Source organism: Podarcis vaucheri (genome assembly GCF_965113315.1).
Source record: "Podarcis vaucheri genome assembly, chromosome: 2".
NCBI lineage: Eukaryota > Metazoa > Chordata > Lepidosauria > Squamata > Lacertidae > Podarcis > Podarcis vaucheri.
In genome coordinates this window covers 94,947,873-94,971,536 of record NC_138760.1, presented here as the reverse complement: position 1 = coordinate 94,971,536, position 23,664 = coordinate 94,947,873, and the positions used below count along the sequence as shown (strand labels likewise).

Here is a 23,664-nt window from a genome sequence, read left to right as displayed (position 1 = left end):
ATATTTTTCACAAGACAAAGGATCCCTCCTCCACAACCCCAGAGAAGGATACTCAGCATGAGAGGATATTTGTTTGTCCCCCAAGGAATTTGGCCCCTTTGAAGGGAATGTTTCCCTCTTCCTCAGAATTATGTTCTCCAACCCAGAGACCCTTATTCTCCATGACAGCTGGGGAGCTGCCACTGTGGGAGTAGGACACAGCTATCACCCACCAACCTCTCTGCCTTCCTTAGCTTTTCCAAGCCCGACACGTCAGTCTCAAGGGAAGAAACCTGTTCCTGGAGAGCCAGGAGCTTCTTGCTCGTGCACACCCATGATTTCTCTCCAACACACCCTTTTCAGCTTTCTACCTGCATAATTGCTTTTTGTAGTTTCTGTTACTTTGAGAGCTTGGCTTTTCTATACGTCAAAGAAAGGAGTGTTTCTTTTTTAAAAAATAAATAAATCCTGGTAGCAACACATTTTTTAAAGTGCAAGTTATTGTGCAGTTTTCAGTTGTACCTCGCACTCTAGCTTTGATAGACCTGACTAAATTTTACCTGGCTTTAACTTGCACTGACAGCTGCAGGTTTTCAGCTGCACCTTATTTTCACCCACAACAACAGTCTAACATTTATAATATAGGGGAACAGAGCTTATGAAGGGTGAGGGGTGTTTTTAAAGAAGGCTAAACCCACCCTTTTTAAAACTAAGCTGATTCTCCCACTAGCAAGATCTGTGTTTTGTAGAACTATATATGGTGGAGTTTCCTCCTTTTTATCCCTTCTCCAAAATGGAAGCTTTTCGCCTAGTTTACTGTGGCCCCTCCAGCTTCCTCACAGAGTTGGCACAGGTATCTACAGGCCTCCTACCCCTAGAATGTAGCTCTTGAGTTATGAGTTCTTTCAGGATCTGGCTCCTAGCATACAATGATCTTACACTGGATCCTTCTTATTCTGAACTGTTTTAATTAAATAAATGAGTGCTACCTACCCTCTCCTTGCAAATCTGCTTAACGGCCTTTCTTGTTTTGTCATCTCAGGCTCCCTTTAGCACGTGGAGCAGGGCAATGTTGGATTTTATGGCTGGATTTTATTGTCCTACCGCTGGTTTGGCGTTATTGATTTATGGCTTTATTGAGTTGCTGTGTCATGCTTTAATTATGTCTATTTATTTATCTGTGTTATGTCACCTAGGGAACATTTTTATAAGGCAACTTATGCAACAAATTAATTGTATACAGATATTCAGCTCAGCTATTCCACCGTAAGTCAAAGCTTTAAAAGGTCCAGAGTATGTCTCGGAGACATAAAGGGGGAAGGCAAAATAGAGTACAAAGCCAGAGGACAGAAAATAAAAAATGGAATATAGTACTGCATTTATTTTCCTTATGCTTCAGACAGGGAAGGGGAATATTTTATTTATTTACTTGCTGTTTTTATATAAAGCCATCCAAAAGAATTATTCTCTGTGTGGTTTCCAACATAAAATGATAAACACCATTAGAAACACAATATCCTTAAAACACAGTAATTATTCCTATATAATAATTGGAATTATTCCAACTGGAATAATTGAACTGGAATTTGGGAGCAGGGAGTAAAGTTTATTTTTCATGGGCATAGAGACTGGGACATCACTTACTAATGTAGCATTTCTTGAAATGTCAATTATTAAAATGTGTTCTGACGCTTCTATAAATAACACTGAAAAAGAAGAAATCAGGAATGCCAAATTCATCTAAGCAATATTGTTTTGTTTCTAGGCCAACTGGGTTCCCACACTGTATTCCAAATAACATATAAATTAGCAAAGATAATTATAGATGATATAAGGTAGCATACAAAGGATATCGTTGCATTTCACATTTATGACTCAATTCACAAGACGGAGTTAGAAAGTTTGCACTCTTTCCCCTTTCATATTAAGGCAGCCAAAAAAAATGCCCATCAAAATATGCAAGAACAACAGTGGTATATCATGAATGTAAAGGCTTTATTACTGGCAATTTAAAAACATAACCTCTGAATTTTCCACTTCTTTTGGAATTAAGGAGGCCTCAACTGCAAAGCACCACTTGACTAGGGATTCTATCAAAGTCCATTTTTAAACCGAAAACTGTTCAACTGAAAAAAACTACAGCAGAATCCTTTTAACATTATCACCCCATGAGCATCTTACTGCCTTTTTTAAAAGACCCAAAAAGAAACAGGATGTTACACTGAGCAAGAATTTAAACACAGTAGAAATCATTCTATTACACAACTCTATCTTCTCTTAATATATTTAACATTTTCTGTGTTAATAGGAATACCTTTCCATCAGATGGCTGAGCACTATTTAAACCACATACGCGCTGCATCATCAAGAAGATTGTTGTTTAGGATTCAGTGCCACACTAGCTGATACTAGTTGACTGTTGCAGAAGGCATAGTTATGGCTGAGTGCACCAGATTCATTTTTTTGGCCACTGTAGCATGATAAATGAACTATGGGCTGGTTTACTATGGTAAACTATACTTAACATTACAAGAATGAACCTAACCTTTCCCCAGGCTTGTTCCTCAAGAATGACCACAAGAATGAGTTCAGAAACTTCTACTTCTGCTCCAGATTTTTAACATAAACCATAACTTGCCCTATCATCTCTACCCAGACAAACTGTGGTTACTCTTAACCAAGGTAAGCTGAAATAAGGAAAGTGCAAGCCATAGTTTCTGAAGTTGCCTGGTGTCCACTAACACTAAGATTAACCACAATTTAGGGTTTCAACAAAATGCTAAACTATGATTAATTTTTAAAGGGAATGCACACTTCCAATCTCCTCTTTACAGTCAGACAACAGGAGAGGAGAGGAAGGAGGGGCATGCATGAACCCAGCAGGAAGCTAAACCATTAGTACACTATTTAAGGTGCCATAAAGAATGCACAGGGATTGTTTCAGAATCAGAGAAGCAAAGCAGTTTGTGAAACCAACTTAATAAATGAATATGAACCTTACATTTCACTGGAGTCAATGTTTCAGTAAGCTCATGATTGAACCAAAAACTTAAACTCCTTAATAATCCAACCCCAAAAGACCCATCTGAGTACAGATGAAAAATCAATGTGGAACCTTGGTGCATACAGAAAAAATAACGATAGAACAAAACCAACAACTTACCCTTTGGGATAACTTTTATTGCAGATGTGGAAGGAGTTTCAGGGTTTCTGGTGCCTGCTGCTTCTGTGTGAAGAGTCTCTTGGTCCTCTTGAGAGCCACATGGAATCGCCTCCTGCTCCATTTTGATCTGTTTACTTTCCTTTTCAGATGGTTTTAAGTGCTTTCTACGGGCTGGAATGGTCTCTTTGACTATAAAGGTATCAGCAGATTGCTGTTCATGTTTTAAAACAAGACCACCCAAGGAACTCAAAATATGGACTTGGTCAGAAGCCTTCTCGGTAAGCAGCTTTGGAGAAGAAAGTGCTGTAGGATCTAAGACTGCCTGGAACAGCCGCTGTCTAGGAGTAAACACAGAACTATGTCAGTGTATTACTATGCTATGTATTTTTCTGTTTTTATATTGTAGACCACCCTGTGATCCTCAGATGAAGGGTAGTATAGAAATATAACAAATATAATAAGAATAATAAGAATAATAATTACTATTTATACCCCGCCCATCTGGCTGGGTTTCCCTAGCCACTCTGGGCGGCTTCCAATGGAAGGTTAAAAATACATTAAAACATCAGCCCTTAAAAACCTCCCTAAACAGAGCTGCCTTCAGGTGTCATCTAAATGTCATATAGCTGTTTATTTCTTTGACATCTGATGGTAGGGCATTCCACAGGGCGGGCGCCACTACCGAGAAGGCCCTCTGCCTGGCTCCCTGCAACTTTGCTTCCCGCAGCGACAGAACCGCCAGAAGGCCCTCGGCGCTGAACTTCAGTGTCCGGGCTGAACGATGAGGGTGGAGACGCTCCTTCAGGTATGCTGGGCCGAGTCCATTTAGGGCTTTAAAGGTCAGCACCAACACTTTGAATTGTGCTTGGAAACGTACTGAGAGCCAGTATAGTTATTTGAAGACAGGTGTTATGTGGTCTCAGCAGCCGCTCCCATTCACCAGTCTAGCTGTCGCATTTTGGATTAATTGCAGTTTCCAGGTCACCTTCAAAGGTAGCCCTACGTAGAGTGCACTGCAGTAGTCCAAGTGGGAGATAACCAGAACATGCACCACTCGAATGGCAGATGAAGGTGATCGACTACATGGAATTGGCAGAAATGACTGGCAGAATCCGAGACCAGGGAGAAGAGTTGGTGAAAGAAGAATGGAAGAAATTTAAAGACTATTTACAGAAATATTGTAAAATTAATGAATGTTAGAAGGATGTTGGATAGAAACTAAGGGGTTTCCAGCTGTAATGCTTTAGGAGATACGGGAAAAAAAGGTTTATAAATGGGTAAAAGCTTAATGGTAAGGATTTGCTGAACTAACAAATTGAAGTGGAATACAAAGAAGGGAGGTATGAGGAGGTCTGGGGAAATAAGCGTAAGGAAGATATATTATGGAAAATTATTTGTTTTTTAACTGTTTTTATGTTGTATTTTGTTTCTTTTTATTTTTTTTCATTGTTATATTTTTAAAAACTTTAATAAATATCTTTTTTAAAAAAACAGAACATGCACCACTCTTGCGATGATGATGATGAATAACGGTTCCTGGTGACACATATATGTTCATTCCAGCTATGTATCATCACCATCACCATCATCATTTTGCTTGTATGCTGCCTTTCCATGGTTGAAACTATGCTCAAGGCGGCTTACAACACAAGATTTACATAATTACAAACATAACAGAAGTCATAAACGATAAACAGAACACATCAAAAAGTATACAACCAAATGGAAACAATTTCCACGTAAATCATAAGATCTAAAACTAAAGATGCAACAATAATATCAATAACAGCAACAGCTCTCTCAACCCCCCATAAACAATACTCCAGCCCAGGAATCTGTTCAACAGCCTCAGCTTTTGTAGCTGGAGTCAATCAGCGCACCATTCTCCCAGGCCAGATGGGAAAAGGCCAGCAAGGCAGAGTGCAGGTCTTCCGTGGGTTCACAGCCAAGATGGTCTCATTTAAAACAACACAGATAAAAATTAAAAACAATTTAAAAGAGGAGCCCTCTCTACAAAGCAGCAGCCGCAGTCCTTGTGAAGCCTGTCAAGCCCCGCCCCAAACCAGGTGGAAAGAGGCAAGGGCAGGGCCCTTCAGGCCCTCAGCAGGCAGTCCTGCATGTATATCATGCAGAAGAACCAAAAAGCAAAAATGTAACACAAAAAAATGACAAAAATATTGCTACTGAAGTTATAATACTCATTCTTTTGACAACTTCAATAAGCTAAGTGGTGACATCTAGTGGTCATATATTGGGTGCAACTACCACATATTAGACCCAAGAGGCAGGCTGGCTGGCTATTTATTTATTTATTTATTTATTTTTACCCACCCTTCACTAGAAAGTCCTAGGGTAGGTCACAACAATGTGAATAATAGAACACCATGGGTTCACTGTAACATCTGGAAACAAGTAGGTTGGCATATTTTAGATTCAGGTAGGTAGCCGTGTTGGTCTGACGCAGTCGAAATAAATAAAAAAAATTGTCCAGTAACAGCTTAGAGACCAACTAAGTTTGTTCTGGGTATAAGCTTTTGTATGCATGCACACTTCTTCAGATACACATACAGTGGTACCTCGGGTTACATAAGCTTCAGGTTACAAATGCCTCAGGTTACAGACTCTGCTAACCCAGAAATAGTACCTCGGGTTAAGAACTTTGCTTCAGGATGAGAACAGAAATCGTGCGGTGGTGGCACGGTGGCAGCGGGAGGCTCCATTAGCTAAAGTGGTGTCTCAGGTTAAGAGCAGTTTTAGGTTAAGAACGGACCTCCAGAATGAATTAAGTTCTTAACCCGAGATACCACTGTAATTTATATAATTTTAGACTTAGCACAAGTAAAAGAAGAGATGGGCACAGCAGATGTCAAAAACTTAAGAGGATTGGGGAAAGACTCCTACCCCCTGTATTTATCTTTGGAGGTCTGGAAATCACTTCTGGTCACTTAGATCAGTGTTTCCCAAACGTTTTTGGGCAACGGCACACCTGTTTACCGGAAAAAAATCTCGCGGCACACCACCATTAAAGCCCCGCCCCGTGACGTCAGCGCGCAGCGTCACGCCGGGAGGGACGCACAAAAGTGAACGTTTTTTCCCTTCCCCTTGCCGGGGTGGGAGGAGGCAGCAGAGCGAGGGACTGAGGGACGGCGGCAGCTGAGGCGGTGGCGGCTGTTGTGGTGGTGGCGGCGATAGCGGGCGGAGGAGGAGCCGTCGCCGGGAGTTGCTGCTGCTGCTGTTGCTGCTGCTGCCCGGACATGCCGGCCTCCTCCTCCTCCGCTGTCTCGTGCTCCTCCCTTTTGCGCGCGCTGCCCCGCCGCTCGGCACCACCACCGCGGAGCCGCCCCCGGCTCGACGCGGATCCTCGCCGCCTCTCGCCGCCCGACTCGCCCGCCTCCCTCCCACGGCACACCAGCCGGTGTCTCACGGCACACTAGTGTGCCGCGGAACACCGGTTGGGAAACACTGACTTAGATGAATCCTAACCCTTGTTTTCACTTTGTGTCTACTTGATCCAATGAGTTTTCAGGGGCAATCACACCACACAATGGCCAAAGGGGGCAACGGAAGAAAGCAGTCAATAGGTACGCACAGGTCTGCCCAACCTTTTAATGTTTCTCAATCTAAGATGACAAGGCTCCTGGAACTCCCCATAGCAAAAGACCATGCACTTCACATGATAACAAAACAAAGCAGGCAATTAATCAGTCATGAACGGCATACATGACTGCTGGAAAACAACAGTTGGGAGAGCGCTGTGGTGCCATGCTCTGTTCAGGGGCTCCCTGGACATCTGGCTAGCCACCGTGGGGAACAAGAGGCTGTACTAAATTGTTCTTTGGTCTGATCCGTTAATCATGCAAATTTATTTTATTGATTGATTGATTGATTGATTGAATATATACAACCCTATGCCCGGAGGTCTCAGGGCGGTTCACATTAAAATATCATAGTGTGTAAAATAAATATAAAAGCAACAACCCAATAATACCCCCCCCCAAAAAAAAGAGCCACATTTTAAAAGGGTATGGGATGTTGATCAGGTCAACCAAAGGCCTGGTTAAAAAGGAACGTTTTTGCCTGGCGCCTACATGAATTTCAGTGGGTCTACTCCGAGTAGGACTAGTATTGAACTCATCAGAATAGGAAAGATCTCTACACATCAGAGCAATACTTTCTGTACTGAGAAATGAAAACTGACCTAGTACTGACTGCAGCTCTACATAAATGTCACTAAATAAATAAATAAATAAATAAATTGCCTGTATAAGCTTGCAAGAAGAACCCCGCCATACCTCTTTTTGATATGTACTGCATAAACCTATTTACAACTCTTATCAAGTAACGGTTCTCCACCAGGACAGTCTGGAATATGGGCACTTTGAAATTGCATTTCACATCTCAATTCCTTGAAAATGTCACCCTGCTAATAAATCCCAGTCTCTGCTTTCAGGCAGGAAGGCACTGTTTGTTTGTTTACATGCAAGCTGAAATTTATTCAAAAAGGTTTGGGTCAGTAGCCTTCAGTCCTAGACGAAGGACAGACATCCCTATGATTCGAATATATTACAAAGCAGCTCAGTAAAACCACTCCAATCCCCTTGTTTCAGGGGGTGGGGGTTCTCACTGACCTTAACACCAACTTACCACAATTACCACCAGGTCAGTATTCTACTGAAATAAAATTATATTTATTCACATAAACCCAGAAACTGGGAGGGAAAGGGGAAATAATTTATATGGTTTGGTTCCAGAAAATTACTAATGTAAGACGTTTCGGTGAAGGTGAATTTGTACCTCTTCCTCACCTGGCAGTCTCCAAATGCTTCTCTCAAAGGTCCGGCAACCCTTCTGAATGTGCCCCGCAGTAGTGGGATAAGGGAGCAACTGCTGAAAAGTGAACTGAGGCCCTGCCAAAATTCTACTACAGTGGTACCTCGCAAGACGAATGCCTCGCAAGACGAAAAATCGCAAGACGAAAGAGTTTTTCATTTTTTGAGTTGCTTCGCAAGACAAATTTCCCTATGGGCTTGCTTCGCAAGACGAAAACGTCTTGCAAGTTTGTTTCCTTTTTCTTAAAACCGTTTCCTATGGGAAACCGTGCTTCGCAAGACGAAAAATTCGCAAGACAAAAATTCGCAAGACAAAAAACTCGCAGAACGAATTAATTTTGTCTTGTGAGGCACCACTGTATAATATTTTTTTCCAGTTTTTTTAGAACTATCAATCAAACAACCACCAAACCCACCTTTGAAAGGAGGAAGGGAAAAGCTACGCCTTTCACAAACCTACCAGAATAGAAATCCAAAAAAAATCACAGCTGCGCAGTAAAAGTCACATTTTTCAATGATCAATTAAAGTTGGGAACATTTCTTTTAACCTTAAAACACAAACCAGCCAAACGGTTTCACCATAATTATTTCGTTATTACCTCATAAAATATACAATGGTTCCTCTATAAACTCCATCCCAGGCCTGTGAGTGTTTGAATATTATGGACGCCATTAATCTTCTTAGATCAGAGATGAAATAGAACTATTAATACACAATAGACTGCTTTTAGCGGCGCACACGCTTTCCTCTGAATTCTAGAACTTATTTTTATGTTTTATTTACTGGATATTAAAACGTGTCCTGGGTACACAAATCTAAGGAGACTGGGAGATGCATGTTTCTGGGGAAAGTTTACGGTAATTAAATGGTCGAGACCAGGCTTTGTACAGAGTGAAGATGTCAAAGAGACTAGAAGGCCAGGATAGGCCACAAGAAGCCACTACTCTGCTCTGGGTCTGCCACATATACCTCGCCAACACTGTAGGAATCAGAGAAGGCGGCAACACTAAAAGTCTCTATGTGTAGCTGGTTTACAGCAGAGGAAGCCAAAGAAATGTTCTGCTTTGTTGTGGACTCCAGCTCACATCATCCCTCACCAGCAGCCATGTTGGCTGGGGCTGATGAGAGTGGTAGTCCACCACATCTGGAGGGAACCAGACTGCTCTATAAGAACAAAAAGTAACCTCTCACTGATGATGAATGTACCGTATTTTTTGCTCTATAAGACTCACTTTTTCCCTCCTAAAAAGTAAGGGGAAATGTGTGTGCGAATGCAGGCTGCGCAGCTATCCCAGAAGCCAGAACAGGAAGAGGGATCGCTGCTTTCGCTGCGCAGCAATCCCTCTTGCTGTTCTGGCTTCTGAGATTCAGATTTTTTTTTTATTGTTTTCCTCCTCCAAAAACTAGGTGCGTCTTATGGTCTGGTGCGTCTTATAGAGCGAAAAATACGGTATTTGCTGCCAACAACAGGCCACAGATAAATTATGCTACTTCAAAATGGGTTGCTTGTCTTTTTGTAGCTTCTTGCATGAAGTTATCAGGGGAAGAGCCTTCAGATGCTGAAGGCAAAAGAAATAGTCCACCCTAAGATCAATGGATAAAGGGTGGTATAAAATCTTAACAAATAATAAATACAGTGGAACCTCGGTCTCCGAACGTAATCCGTTCCGCAAGACCTTTTGACTTCTGAAACGTTTGACAACCAAGGCACAATTGCCGGTCAGCAAGTTCCATTGAGAAAAACGCACCTCGGAAGCTGTTGTACTTCTGAGGCGCCTTCAAAAATGGAAGCATTCACTTCCGTGTTGTTGGCGTTCTGAAGCCAAAACGTTCAACTTCCGAAGCATTCAACAATCGAGGTTCCACTATAGTAATCATCATTCAGTGCTATTTTTATAGAAAAAGAGGTGCCAGGACTCACCATGAACGCCTCCCTTATTCTCTATTAATGCTAATAGTGCCCACCTGAGAGGTGCCAGAACTGAGTTACGGGGGGGGGGGAGTCCTGATAATCATTAGAACTGTAGAGCTTGAAGGGTTCTCAAAGTCACAGAACCCAACTGCCATCTTCACACACCCAGAGACACACATGAATGCCAGATAAAGGGTCCTCCACAAGTCCCTACAGATCTTATCCCACCACCAGGCTGATGACTCAACTGAGTAATAAAAACTTCCTATCACTAGTCAGCTTCTTCCAGAGGAAACATTCACTCCCATCCTTGTAGCAGTCCACTGTCAGTTTCCCCCATGCCATGCAAAAAAGAAATAGCAGTACCATTTTCACACGCAGAAACATCGGTGTATAGCATAGTTATTCCCATGACTGCAGTAACTAAGAAGTGCTTTTTCAACTATAGAAAATGTGAGTTGTGTAGAGTCACAGTCACACTATTGTTTCCCCTTGTGATCACACCACTGCAGCTGCTTTGATGTAGGTGACTCTCTGGAGATGTGACTTCAGTCTTAAGAACTTGAAGAAAGCACGCTAAGCCCAACCACTAAACATAATGAACAAAAACACGATGAACTCTCTTAGCCCTTTAGTACAGTTTGCTAAACTCAGCACCAGAGTTCAACACTTTGGCAGCTTCTAATGTCTCAAAGGAAGAAGAAAAAGGAAACAAAGACTGTAAAAGAGCAAGGGAGAAACTATTTGTGGTCGCAAAGGACAAAGGACACATAATTAGGACCCAAGGACCTAATGTCTTCCTAATCTGCCTCAAGATACTAAATTATACCAGGATTTCCATAAATCCAAGTGAGACTTCTTTTTTTAAACTAATTTGTGGTACCCAACATTAACATTTAGAATATAAAAGTGTGACCAATCCTGAGACTACAGGCTTTTTTGTGGTGTATTAATTGTACATCAGGTTAGCCAAGGACACTGTGCTGAGCATCAATTGATTTCATCTGCATTGGTAAGCTGATAGCCCTTTGGGCCACAGAGGAATAGATTGTTCACCCTCCCTGATTTATAAGATATGTTCAGATCCATTAAGGAAATCAGAAGTAGTTAAGGATTACAGCCTAGGATCAGAATGGGTAGAGGCAGCACAACTTGTTCTTTGCAATACTGCAAGAAAACAATAAAGGTGCCAGTAAATCTGCCCCTAAGACAATTTAGACACAAAGCAAAAACTAAAATATTTATGTTGTGGGATTTAAAACAATCATTTCCAGAATATCAATAGTTCTTAAGAAACAGAGGCACCTGGGAATCAAACACTATTTATATGAAAGATATAGATGCCACGTTAAAGTCAAGCTTCTTTTTGCTTCCTGTAATTGGTTCTAAATATACAGTGGTGCCCCGCAAGACGAATGCCTCGCAAGACGAAAAACTCGCTAGACGAAAGGATTTTGCGGTTTTTGAGCTGCTTCGCAAGACGAATTTCCCTATGGGCTTGCTTCGCAAGACAAAAACATCTTGCGTTTTTTGCAAGTTTGTTTCCTTTTTCTTAACACCGTTAATACAGTTGCGACTTGACTTCGAGGAGCAACTCATAGAACGCGGTGTGGTAGCCTTTTTTGAGGTTTTTGGCGATTTCTGAAGCTTTTCCAAAACTTTTCCAACACCGTGCTTCGCAAGACGAAAAATTCGCTAGACGAAAAAACTCGCGGAACGAATTAATTTCGTCTTGCGAGGCACCACTGTACAATCCATAAATGCAAAAAGAAAGGAGAAGTAAGGAGAAACACGCTTTATGAATATGTACCAAATTTCAGCTTTGCCAGTGGCCTGAAAGTGTCTTAACCATTTTGACATCACCGTAGCTCTACTTGGGTGTTCCACTTCTTGTTGTTGTTGTTTAGTCATGTCTGACTCTTTGTGACCCCATGGACCAGAGCACGCCAGGCACTCCTGTCTTCCACTGCCTCCCACAGTTTGGTCAAACTCATTTTAGTAGCTTCAAGAACACTATCCAACCATCTCGTCCTCTGTCGTCCCCGTCTCCTTGTGCCCTCCATCTTTCCCAACATCAGGGTCTTTTCCAGGGAGTCTTCTCTTCTCATGAGGTGGCCAAAGTATTGGAGCCTCAGCTTCAGATCACCGTACTCCTGCACTGTTGAGAAAGTAAGGTCCAGACTGTGGCCTGCCACATGCATTGGACTGGTGACACATGCTGGGACAGTGCCATGATCATCATAGCAGCCACAAAGTCCTGAGCCTCCCCAGAGCCAGTCACCTTGGCATGGATGTTGAAGTCCTCCCAAACCGGTTGTCTGGGAGTCCTCAACACCACCTCCGAGACGAGCTCTGTCAGCTCAGGCAGGGAGAATGCTGGGCAGCAAGGAGGACAGTAAACCAACAGAATCCCTAATCTCTTCCGGTTGCCCAATGCCAGGAACACACAATCTAGATCCTCCCTCCTCCCAAATGGACAGATCCTGGAAAGGGAAGAAGGGAGAGGGAGGGAAAGGGAGAATATGTCTATAGACCACAGCAATTCCCCCTTCCCAACCCTCAAGTTTGTCCTGATGCTGCACCAAGCAGCAGGTGGGCACAGCTGGGTGAGACCAACTCCACCCTGCTCACCCCCTCAGGTCTCAGTGATACTGACCAGATCGGCCTCCTCATCCACAATCAGATCATAAATGAGGGAGGTCTTATTCAGAGCCAATCTGGCATTCAGCAGCAGCTGCAGAACCAACAGCTGGCTGATACGACAACCACAATACCCCAGGTTGAAGCATCTAATTTACAGGCCTCTTGTACATGATGCCCCCCCCCATAACTGAGTCAGAGCTTGTATGTAAATATAATATACAGTATGTGCTTTATATTTTTCCTCGTGGCAGTTTCAATTCCTGACAAGATTCCTAGAGTTTACACAAAGACCCTTTACAGCAGGGGTTGTCAACCTGGTCCCTACTGTCCACTAGCGGGGGTTTTGGATTCTAGGTGGGCAGGAGGGGGTTCTACGGCACAAGCTGAATCCTCCTTCCATCGAGCACTTGTGGGCAGTAAGGAAATTTTACCATCAAGAAAGATGCATTAGTGGGCGGTAAGTATATAAAGACTGACTACCCCTGCTTTACGGGACGCGGGTGGCGCTGTGGGTAAAAGCCTCAGCGCCTAGGGCTTGCCGATCGAAAGGTCGGCGGTTCGAATCCCCGCGGCGGGGTGCGCTCCCGCTGCTCGGTCCCAGCGCCTGCCAACCTAGCAGTTCGAAAGCACCCCCGGGTGCAAGTAGATAAATAGGTACCGCTTACCAGTGGGAAGGTAAACGGCGTTCCGTGTGCTGCGCTGGCTCGCCAGATGCAGCTTTGTCACGCTGGCCACGTGACCCGGAAGTGTCTCCGGACAGCGCTGGCCCCCGGCCTATAGATGTGAGATGGGCGCACAAACCCCAGAGTCTGTCAAGACTGGCCCGTTCGGGCAGGGGTACCTTTACCTTTACCCCTGCTTTACAGTATTGAAACAAACACTGTACCAACCCCAAACCACCACCACCCCAAAAAAACCCAAAGCTGACATCTTCAAGCAATACTTGAAGCAGTCTCCTATGAATAACCAGATAGCAATATTGAAAATTATTTAGCACAATAACAAGTTTCAGCATTGCTTTCCTAAGGAATATACCCAGTGGAAGAAGCAAAGAAGAAGACAATCCAACCATGAAATAGAGAAGAGGTTTCAGTGATACAGCAAGTAAAAAAAAAACCAAAAAAAAAAACCAACACCTTCAGGGAAATGCTTTAATTCCCACAATTTTCATATTTTGTGGCATCTGTCCAATTCATTTAACAGCTGAGTTGCTGCTGCTGTTTTTTTATTCCTCGAGTTTGAGTAGAGACCACAAGCCTCGAGGGGTTATTTCTTCTTTGAGCTCCTTTGTAAGACTTTGGGGAGGGGTATTTTTGCCATTATCAGATGCCAAGGTGAAGTGAAAGAGGGACAGAATGAGTGAGTGCTTCAAGGGTTGCCGTTTGCTTCTGGCTGGGACACCATCCACCAGCAGCAAGTCGGACATGACAGCTTAACCTATGGGTAGGCAAACTAAGGCCCGGGGGCTGGATCTGGCCCAATCACCTTCTAAATAGGGCCCACGGACGGTCCAGGAATCAGCATATTTTTACATGAGTAGAATGTGTCCTTTTATTTAAAATGCATCTCTGTGTTATTTGTGGGGCATAGGAATTCATTCATTTATTTATTTTTTCAAAATATAGTCCGGCCCTCCACAATGTCTAAGGGATAGTGGACCGGCCCCCTCGTGAAAAAGTCTGCAGACCCCTGGGCTTAGCCCCAAGGGAATGCAGCCATTGTGAGAAAAGACGTTCCCCACCCTGGTTTAACAGTTATACCCACCACCACCACCCCGGACAATAAGTCCTCTGCTGATCTCTATTTTAACCCAGAGCCCTCAATACTCAAGAAAGATAGCTGTGTAGGATCAAGGAAGTTCAAAATAAAAAGAACAGGTACCTTACCTGGGCAATGCTATTACAGTAATAAACTTCTACATTTTGAGAATTCAGGAACATTCCAAAGTTTCCTAACTAGTGTTCCAGAGGACAACAGATCAACCTATGTTATCATATGACAACTTTTTCAGAGTTGATTTGGGTTTTTTAAGTGTGGCTTATTGCTCTGACGGTCCTTCGTGCCCTTCCACTGACATGTGGGAACGGCAGTAAGAGTTTAAAGCAAAATATAATAATAATAATAATAATAATAATAATAATAATAATAATAATGGTTATGTTTTACAGGTTGGCTCCCTTTCATAAAAGACAGTCTGGTTTCAAAACCAGAGCACAACTTCTTGAGGTTTATATGGATAGTGGCTTTTCTCATCTTTTCATGTGCCACTAAAAAGTCTTCATTTCATGGTTTGCTGTCCTCTGTTTCCTCCACAAGCTACAACTTGTCATACCAAAACTAACCCTTAACATTCAGAGATCCGAGATATCTCAAGAGGAGTTAGTGAAAAGAACCATAGTAACCTGCTTCCTAGAATGTGGAGACTTGTTACATGACTTCATTAAATATATATAAATAAGTGTTATGTGTTCAAAAGAGAGGAAAATCGCAGAGCTGAAAAACCCAAAGGAAAAGCCAAAGCATTTTTTTTTAAAGTAACGAGAGATAGTGATGGCACTAAAAACCAATACAGAGTAGGCCACAGAGCAGAGATCGAGAAACATGGCCCTCCTATTGTTGTTGGACTCCAACCCCTATCAGCCCCAGTCAGCACAGACAATGTTCAGGGATGATGGGAGTTGTAGTCCAGCAAGTTACCTCACCTCTGCCATAAAAGCTGTCAAGTCAAGCAAGAAAATATTCTGAGTTGTAACTCCTTTTGAGGGATATAAACATTCTTCAGAGACAGATCCTTGGTGGTGGGGGTATGGAAATAGCAATCTTATTATCACATGGTATGAGCCACATTTCAAAGAATAACCTCCTTTAAAAAAAAAAAAAAACCATAATATATGTAGGAATTGCTCCATTTCATTGCATTCTCTTGGCAAGGCGCTTATTTGATGAAAGATTCCACACACACCAAGATATTCCCTTGAAGAGGGGCTGGGTAGCCAAAAACAAGTCGGGACTCAGGATTTTTTTCTTGAATCAATACATTTTCTACAACCTTGCCTACATTTTTAAAACACAATTTGCTCCACACAGAAAGGTTAGAAGTTTAGCGGAACCCCTGAGGTACAGAACTCTGAGTCATCCAAGTAAAGAAATTACACTGGGGGAGCAAAAAGGCAAAGCAGTCGATAGTAACACAGTTCAGACACCCAAACGGCAGGAAATATCCAATTATTAACAGCTTCTGGTTAAGAAAAGCAATTCTTGTTGTAATTTACAATGGAATCAACAGCCATTCTCTTACAGAGTGCTCGCTGCCACACATTTTTTTGTGTTTTTAAATTACCTAACAGTTACTTTTCAGCATGTAGTACTCTTGCCAGTTGTCTTATGTAGGTTTCATTGTCATTCTCGTGCATCCACCTTCTTGAATGACTCCCGAAACAACGCCCGTGTTCCCTAGTCTTCCTTGGAAAGACTCAAATATTGCCATTACAGTGGTACCCCGCAAGACGAACGCCTCGCGAGACGAAAAACTCGCAAAACGAAAGGTTTTTTCGTTTTTGAGTTGCCTCGCAAGACGAATTTCCCTATGGGCTTGCTTCGCAAAACGAAGCTTGCCCCGGGGACAGCGGGTCTTCTCTTTTGAAGCAAGGGGCGGCAGGGAGAAGCGATCTTCTCCCCGCAGCCCCAGGTCCGGGGACAGGTGGAAGCGCTTCCCGCTGCCCCCGGAACTCTTTTGAGGCAAGGGGCTGCGGGGAGATCGCTTCTCCCCACCGCCCCTTGCTTCAAAAGAGGTCCGGGGACAGCGGGAAGCGCTTCTCCCCACCGCCCCTTGCTTCAAAAGAGGTCCGGGGACAGCGGGAAGCACTTCCCGCTGCCCCCGGACCTCTTTTGAAGCAAGGGGCGGCGGGGAGATCGCTTCTCCCCGCCGCCCCTTGCTTCAAAAGAGGTCCGGGGACAGTGGGAAGCGCAGCGCTTCTTCCCCGCTGTCCCCGGACCTCTTTTGAAGCAAGGGGCAGCGGGGAGAAGCGATCTCCCCGCAGCCCCTTGCTTCAAAAGAGGTCCGGGGACAGCGGGGAAGAAGCGATCTTCTCCCCGCAGCCCCAGGTCTGGGGACAGCGGGAAGCGCTTCCCGCTGTCCCCGGACCTCTTTTGAAGCAAGGGGCGGCGGGGAGAAGCGATCTTCTCCCCGCAGCCCCAGGTCCGGGGACAGCGGGAAGCGCTTCCCGCTGTCCCCGGACCTCTTCTGAAGGCGGGCGGGGGACAAAAGTCTTTGTCCCCCCTGCCTGCCTTCCCAGGGGCTTTTACATCGCCCCGGACAGCGGAGAAGTCCTCCGCTGTCCCAGGCGATTTTAAAATGCCGCCCGCCAGCATTTTAAGATCGCCCCGGACAGCGGAGAAGTCCTCCGCTGTCCCCGGGTTTTTTAAAATGCTGGGGGTGGGAAGAAAAACCCTTGTCCCCCCCCCCAGCCTTCAGAAGAGGTCGGAGGACAGACTGTCCCCGGACCTGGTCTGAAGGCGGTTTCCATAGGAACGCATTAATTGATTTTCAATGCATTCCTATGGGAAACTGTGCATCGCAAGACGAAAAACTCACAAGAAGAAAAAACTTGCGGAACGAATTAATTTCGTCTTGCGAGGCACCACTGTATTGACTATGATACTTATTGATGCCATTATTACTACTCATTAGAACCAGAACATGGTGGTCACAATGAAGCACCGTCACCAAAAATGATTGGTATAGGGAGGGCGCTGACCACCATACTATATGCTGAGGGTTCACTTCCTCTCTTGAGCACTACCCTGAAAAAAACTACCCTCAGAAGATGACATTGAAGACAGTGTTCATGTAAATGAAGTACGTTCCAGGTCAGCCCTAGTTTATATTCCTTTCAAAGCCAACAGGGTGCCTGAGGCCTATCAAGCGCAAGAGAAGAAAGTTGAAACCACTTCACAATTTATATCGCTCCTTGCCAAGTGATGTCTCCTGCTTGATTTCCTGTCAGGAAACGCATTTATTTGTGGCTTTCGCTTTCCTTAACTTTCTGCCATTTGGCAGGCCATTAACCTGGAGGAATTGATGTTCTGAATATTAAATTGCTATTAGGAAAGCAATGAGCACCACGTTCTCCCAATCATTTGTTTATTATTTTTTAAAAATCACTTGGGAGGGGACAATGAGAAAGATCGAACGATTTACCTCCTAGTGGTGCAGCAATATCGTGATTGCAGGGGGTTGGACTAGATTACCCTTGGAGGCCTTCACAACTCTAAAATTCTGTGATATGTGCCTTGTACTGTCTACCTGACTAGCGGTGGCTTTGGGCTCTCAGACAAAGGTCTTTCGTGAACAGAGATGCTGAGGGTTGAATTTGGGACTGTCTGAACACAACGCATGTATTTTACCACCTGGCCTAACTCCACCTACTCCCCCTCTTCCGGTCTTTGGTTGCTCTGAACAGCTTCTAACCACTGTGGTACTGTAGGAATTATACATGAATGTGTCATCCAAAGTTCCATATATGTATGTATGAGTGAAAGGTTTCAAGAATATAGGAGTATCTACTATGGCCACTGACCAAATTAGAAGTTAGTCAATATCAGAATCATCACAGGTCTAGATTTTTAACTTCAGCATAACCTGTATTTCCAAATGGAAATTGAGTCACATCCGCATTCTCACTCTGAAATTTACAAAATTATGTGGGGTACCTTGCATAATCGAAGGTTTTTACCAGTTCATCTAATATCCGGTTATTTTTCAGGTCAGGTTCTGTAGCTGCCTAGAAAAGAACAAAGGGGGTGCTAATTCGCTCACACATTTCCAGTATCTCAAATCATCTGCACAAAAATTGCTATGTTGAAAGCAAAACATAAAAACCAAGTATGCATCCTTTTTCCTTAAAACATCTAAGCTACTAGGGAAATCACTTCTTTTACCAAAAAATCTGAGAAATGTTTTATAAATGTAAGTTTCTTTTATCAAATTATAAAAAGCTATTACTGGCAAACTAATAAACTCTTAACTCCAATTGCCAGAAATTCACTGTTTTATTATGGCTGCAACGGCTTTTTGTAAGGCAAAAGGATATATACTGAAGATGCTAATATTAAGGCACATTCAGGGGTTGGAGGAGAAATTAGAGAGAGAACTTAAAAAGGATAAAACTTCAATTAATGGTGGAACAAACAGATACAGATAACACAAAGGTTTGCGGCATATAAATTATTTTTTTATAAAAACTGCCTGATATTTATCTTTCTTCTGCTTTTAGTTGCCTTGTATGGTGCCAAGCTGATACATACTGTGTTCCATTGAAATAAAACTAATTCTTTGATGTAGACGATACAAAGGCAAAAACAAGTTATTTGCTCCAGACATATTTACAAAGCAGTCTTCAAAACCAGCACCAGGCGTCAGGGGAGACAGGAAGCTGAGACTTCCAACTTTCCATTCTTTGTAGTCCGATTCATACCTTCAGGAGGAGGGAATAAGAGGCAAACATACTTTGCCAGTGCTTATCAAAACCTCTGCTTCAGTTTTTAGTGAAACTTATCATTTTAAGAAGCCTACTAAAGTCCAACAAGCTTGAAGCTACAACTAATCCCAATATGGTTTAGGGTAAATATGGCTCCTTGCTATTTACTTTTCCAACAATGGATTTAGAACCAACATGCTGTGCATATATAATACAGACTTCATTTGCTACTTAGGAAACATTACTCCCAGATTGCTACAGTTCCTCAATGCTGAGCACCATCTCATGAGCCATAAGGGTTTGGGTACACTTCAGTTATTAGCTAGGCATTCAATTTTAATCTTATAATAAATTTTATTGAGCAGTCACAAGAGAGATTTATGGTGGGATGCATCAATTAAAAGCACACAGAATGCTACAACTGTGAGCCAGAGGCTAGATTAGAGCATATGACTAGGAACCTAGGAGGTCTGGATGGCCAGAAACTCAGTGGTAGGCCTTGAAAACTTTGCTTCACAGCCGTAGAAACCCATGGAAGATTTTGGGCGGGTCATTCTCAGCCTCAATTGCCCCCCTCTGAAATGGGTCTTACCTTATATGGCTGTGGTGAGAGCAATTCTAGGCTAAAGTTTACGTTTTGCAAATTTTAAAATGTTGTATAAATAAGTAACAGTAAAACGGCCAGTGTTCAAAACTCCCATTGTTTTAGGTGCATTTTGCCACAGGGAATTTCATTAGCGCAAGCAATTTCTGAGCTCTGGGCGCAGTACTGCACCTAAGATTTCAGATTAAAACTGCAGAGTGGAAGGAAAGCAGGACCTTTTTCTGCCTCCCCACTTCCAGATACTCTCTGAAGGCTGGAGAAGAGACCCTCTTAAGAATATTAGGGGGGGCTAATTATGAAAAATAAACATAATATTTTAGCTGCAGTTTTCAGCTTCGTATTCTTGTTATAAAAAAGCACGCCTAAACATTCCATTGTTGCGCCTATACCCTCGGTTTAAGGTGCCATTTAGCTCGTAGCTTTCGTATCTCAGTTTTTAACCCTGAAAAAAGCAAACCTATGTCTGTTCTGGGTGAAGTCATTTGCACCTCAAGGAAATCCCATAAGATCTCAGTAATTTAACTGCATGCACATTGTGCTCTACAAATACTTACAAGTGACAGTAGACTATGCTGGAAAGAAAGTTAAGCATTTACCATACATTGTGCTACTGGCTTGCTCACCATCCAAGTCATACATCGAAGGGGGGGGGCAGGTTGTTCCATTTAAGATCCCAAAATGCCTAAATCAGGCACTGATTGAACTAGAAACATTTTCCAATACCTCCAAGTGTTCTCAGTTTGTAGAACTGTAGAGCATTTGCTTCAACAGAAACAGTAGGACAGGAAATAACACTTACCACACAACATGTAGGGCACTGAGTTTTGTAGGACAGGGACTTGCGAATGCAGAGAGAACAATCTGGAGGAAAAACAAACACAACATAATTAGAACACCAGGCTACTTGGCAGCGCTAGAAGTGCTGCAGTTTGATTTTCAGTTGGCAGAACTTAAAGAGTGTAAATTTCATAATTGGTTTCAATTTCCCTCAGCGTATTAACTTTGTGCTCATCGTTTTAATGGTGAAAAATATTTATCAGAAGAGCAGCCTCACAAAGTAGAGGAAACTATACAATGCAACTAATGGACCACATGCAAACAGGAAATGCTACCCCGTACTTTGGTCCTGCCAGCTACTTCCTAAGATAAACAAACCATACATTTCAGAACATCCCTGTACAGGTGAACACCTTGGAGTAAATGTACACCAGTTCTTTCTACAAAGAATTCTAACTACAGCCAAGATGTGTGGATTAAAATAAAAAATAAAAACATATTCAATTAAAAAAATTGATTAAAAACATATTCGATTAAAAAAAATTTAAAATAAAAACAGGGGGCTCTGCTAGTGCAATCATTAGCTCAGGTGAGAACAAAATTACCTTTGGGTTGGGTTAGATGACCCTCGGGGTCTCTTCCAACTCTAGGATTTCAACAAATGCTGTTCTAAAGGTTTCGTGGATTGTTAGGTTAGTTGACATTCCCTTGTGTTTTTGAAGGTAAAGATCCAGCAACCCATGTTGGCATGGAAACCTTTTGCATCAGGCACCCATGGTCAATGGTAGCATAAGCTTAGGTTTTTTCTTCAGTTTAGCACATGAAACTCATCCCTGTTCTTTAAGTTGGACAGTCAGAAGCCTGTGGCAGAAAAAAATAGCCTACCTTCTGTCACGAATATCAATACTTCGTTTTGGAAAAACCATCTTTATTTCAGCCAGATCCTAGACAGTGTTTTAGGCAACCCCTCCTTTTAGGAAACAAAACCTTTAAGTTCTTGTCCTCAAGGGACAACATTGTTTAATCCAACCATTTGAAATCAACAAATTTATTTATATGCTTCTTATTCCAAATTACAGTATGCTCAAATCAGCTTACAAGAACAGTAAATATATAGCCCCAACCAGGAAATGAATGATATAGTTATACTAGCAAGCTAACAAATATTACAATTAGAGCTACCCTGAATGTATGAAAAACGTTTCTTTCACAAGAATTAAAATATCCACATTCAACTGAACAATTTTTCACTAATGAATCCAAATCGCAAAGGGATCTGCAGCAGAAAAGGCTTTTAAGTATCAAAAGGTTACATTTTAAACCAATTAATTTCCATCACAGAAGCAGCATTAAAATAAGGCTGGGGAAACTAGAAGTTTGTTCATCTTTATCAACGTAAGAGCAGCAAAAAACAAGCTCACAGGAAAATCCAATACCAAGGAAGTTCACCAGTTCTGACAAACAGTAACTGGACAGCCCATCTCTCAGCTGGGCAACCTTGAATCCAAGCTCTCATCTAGGGCATCATCAAGGCTCAAGGGATCCTCCATCATGAGCTCCTCCTCGTCTCATCAGAGAGCCCATAAACCTTTACTACCAATAATTCTTCCCGTAACAAATTGAGTGGGGCTTCTCTCTAGGCTCCTTTAGCAACAGGAGGCTATGTAACTGGAATCAATCAGTTCCCACGCTCCAGGCCATGTGGAGATGAGACAATCAAAGAAGAGCCAGCAGGCCTTGCAGAACTCACATCAAACCACTATACCACACTAAGATGTGTTTTGAATAAATTCCTTGTTCACTATAGCACTGGTGTTGACGCAAGTTTAAAATTAGTAACTAATCCATTTACATCACCTTTTATGATGAATACTAAGAAGCACTGGAGCCATTAACAAAGTTCCTGTTCAACGTCTACCCTGTCAATCAATTAAGTAGTCGACACAATTAATGATACATAACTCAAAATGCCATATATGAAAATCCATACTGGAAGGGAAGCTTTGGAGCTGAATGAATATGGATCAGCTTAATTGGTCTGTCTTGCAATCCCTTGAGCACCAAGACATTTTAGAACGTGAAAGGACTGGTTGATGTTATGTTCAATATTAATGTCCCGAAGGAGCTGGAACACACTCAGAGATAAACACTGAAGCTGAACCAAAAGAACAGTCTTCAGCACTACACCTCATTTATATTTGCAGTGACACTGCTCTGTCTAAAGAACTGCACCTACAAAACTAATTACAGCACTCAACTGAATCGCCAAGTCAGAAGAGCCAACTACTGTCCAGCCCAGTCTCAGGAATATCCAACTACATTAAACACCAGAGAAAGGAAACCAGGACAAGGGACCCCAAGCTGTTCAACAAAGTCAGACCTATACCACAATGCCAACAACGTTTTGATAAAATCTTAGCTATAGCCTTTTTTATTATTTTTACAAAGGTGGATGAAGCTCTCTAAACGATATGATCTTCACAGTGCCACTATACAGATCTATGGCATCTTCAGAATGTTGTCTACAGCTGCAGTCATCCCAACGCAAAAAGGGTTTCATAAGAGCAGCAGCAGCTACAGGAAACTACAGCTGAAAAGAACATGAGTGAATATTTTTCCTGCAAAGAAATACTAAGGAGGCAGAAACTTTGTTCATAGAAACACATCTAGGAGACCTAATAGAAGCTCATGAGGTTATGAATGATGAAAACAGAGTAAACGGCTACATTTTCTCACACTATGCTAGCTTTCAGGATCAGTTGTGTACTGAATGAAGGATGCTCCCAGGTGGAAGTTTATTGTGGAATTGGTGTTAATAATGCACAGAAGGGGTTTTTTTTTGCACTGTCCACAAGACATTGCCATCATCAAAATGCCAGACTGTCATTTTTTCTTTGTACAAAAACCCCCACACACATTTAAGTTTCTATCTTACCACAGAAAATCTGGAAAGTAAATTTGTCATGTATCTGCAGTCACTTGTGATGGGGAAGCACATTAGCGCAATTGTTAGGTAAGTAGCTTGTGCCACATACGACAATATTTTTGTGGCTGCTCCTTATTGATACACCCCTACTTCCATTTGCTCCTCACATGAGAATAACCAAACCATTGTGTTTCTGGCTGCTCACAATGCTAAAGGAAAAACACTTATTTCCTCTGATAGATGCATGCAGAAGGCATGCTGGTTTTCAAAGGAGTGAGTCACTCAAGATCTCTGCAAAGTAAATGTGAGCGATTACCTTGGAAACTAATCAGAGTACCTACAGCAGGCTTT

At 42.6% G+C, this 23,664-nt stretch overlaps 1 protein-coding gene across 2 annotated transcripts in view; it reads right to left on the bottom strand.

Annotated features, from left to right (window-relative positions):
* The window catches only part of RAD18 (RAD18 E3 ubiquitin protein ligase), a 115,951-nt gene that overhangs the window by 86,538 nt on the left and 5,749 nt on the right, over positions 1-23,664 (bottom strand). For both annotated transcript variants that reach the window (XM_082210175.1, XM_082210176.1), the window contains exons 3-5: positions 20,410-20,471; positions 18,240-18,310; positions 3,143-3,480 (exon numbers count right to left, since the gene is read on the bottom strand). In XM_082210175.1, the coding sequence (XP_082066301.1) occupies positions 3,143-3,480; positions 18,240-18,310; positions 20,410-20,471 (471 nt within the window). The remainder of the gene's footprint in view (positions 1-3,142; positions 3,481-18,239; positions 18,311-20,409; positions 20,472-23,664) is intronic.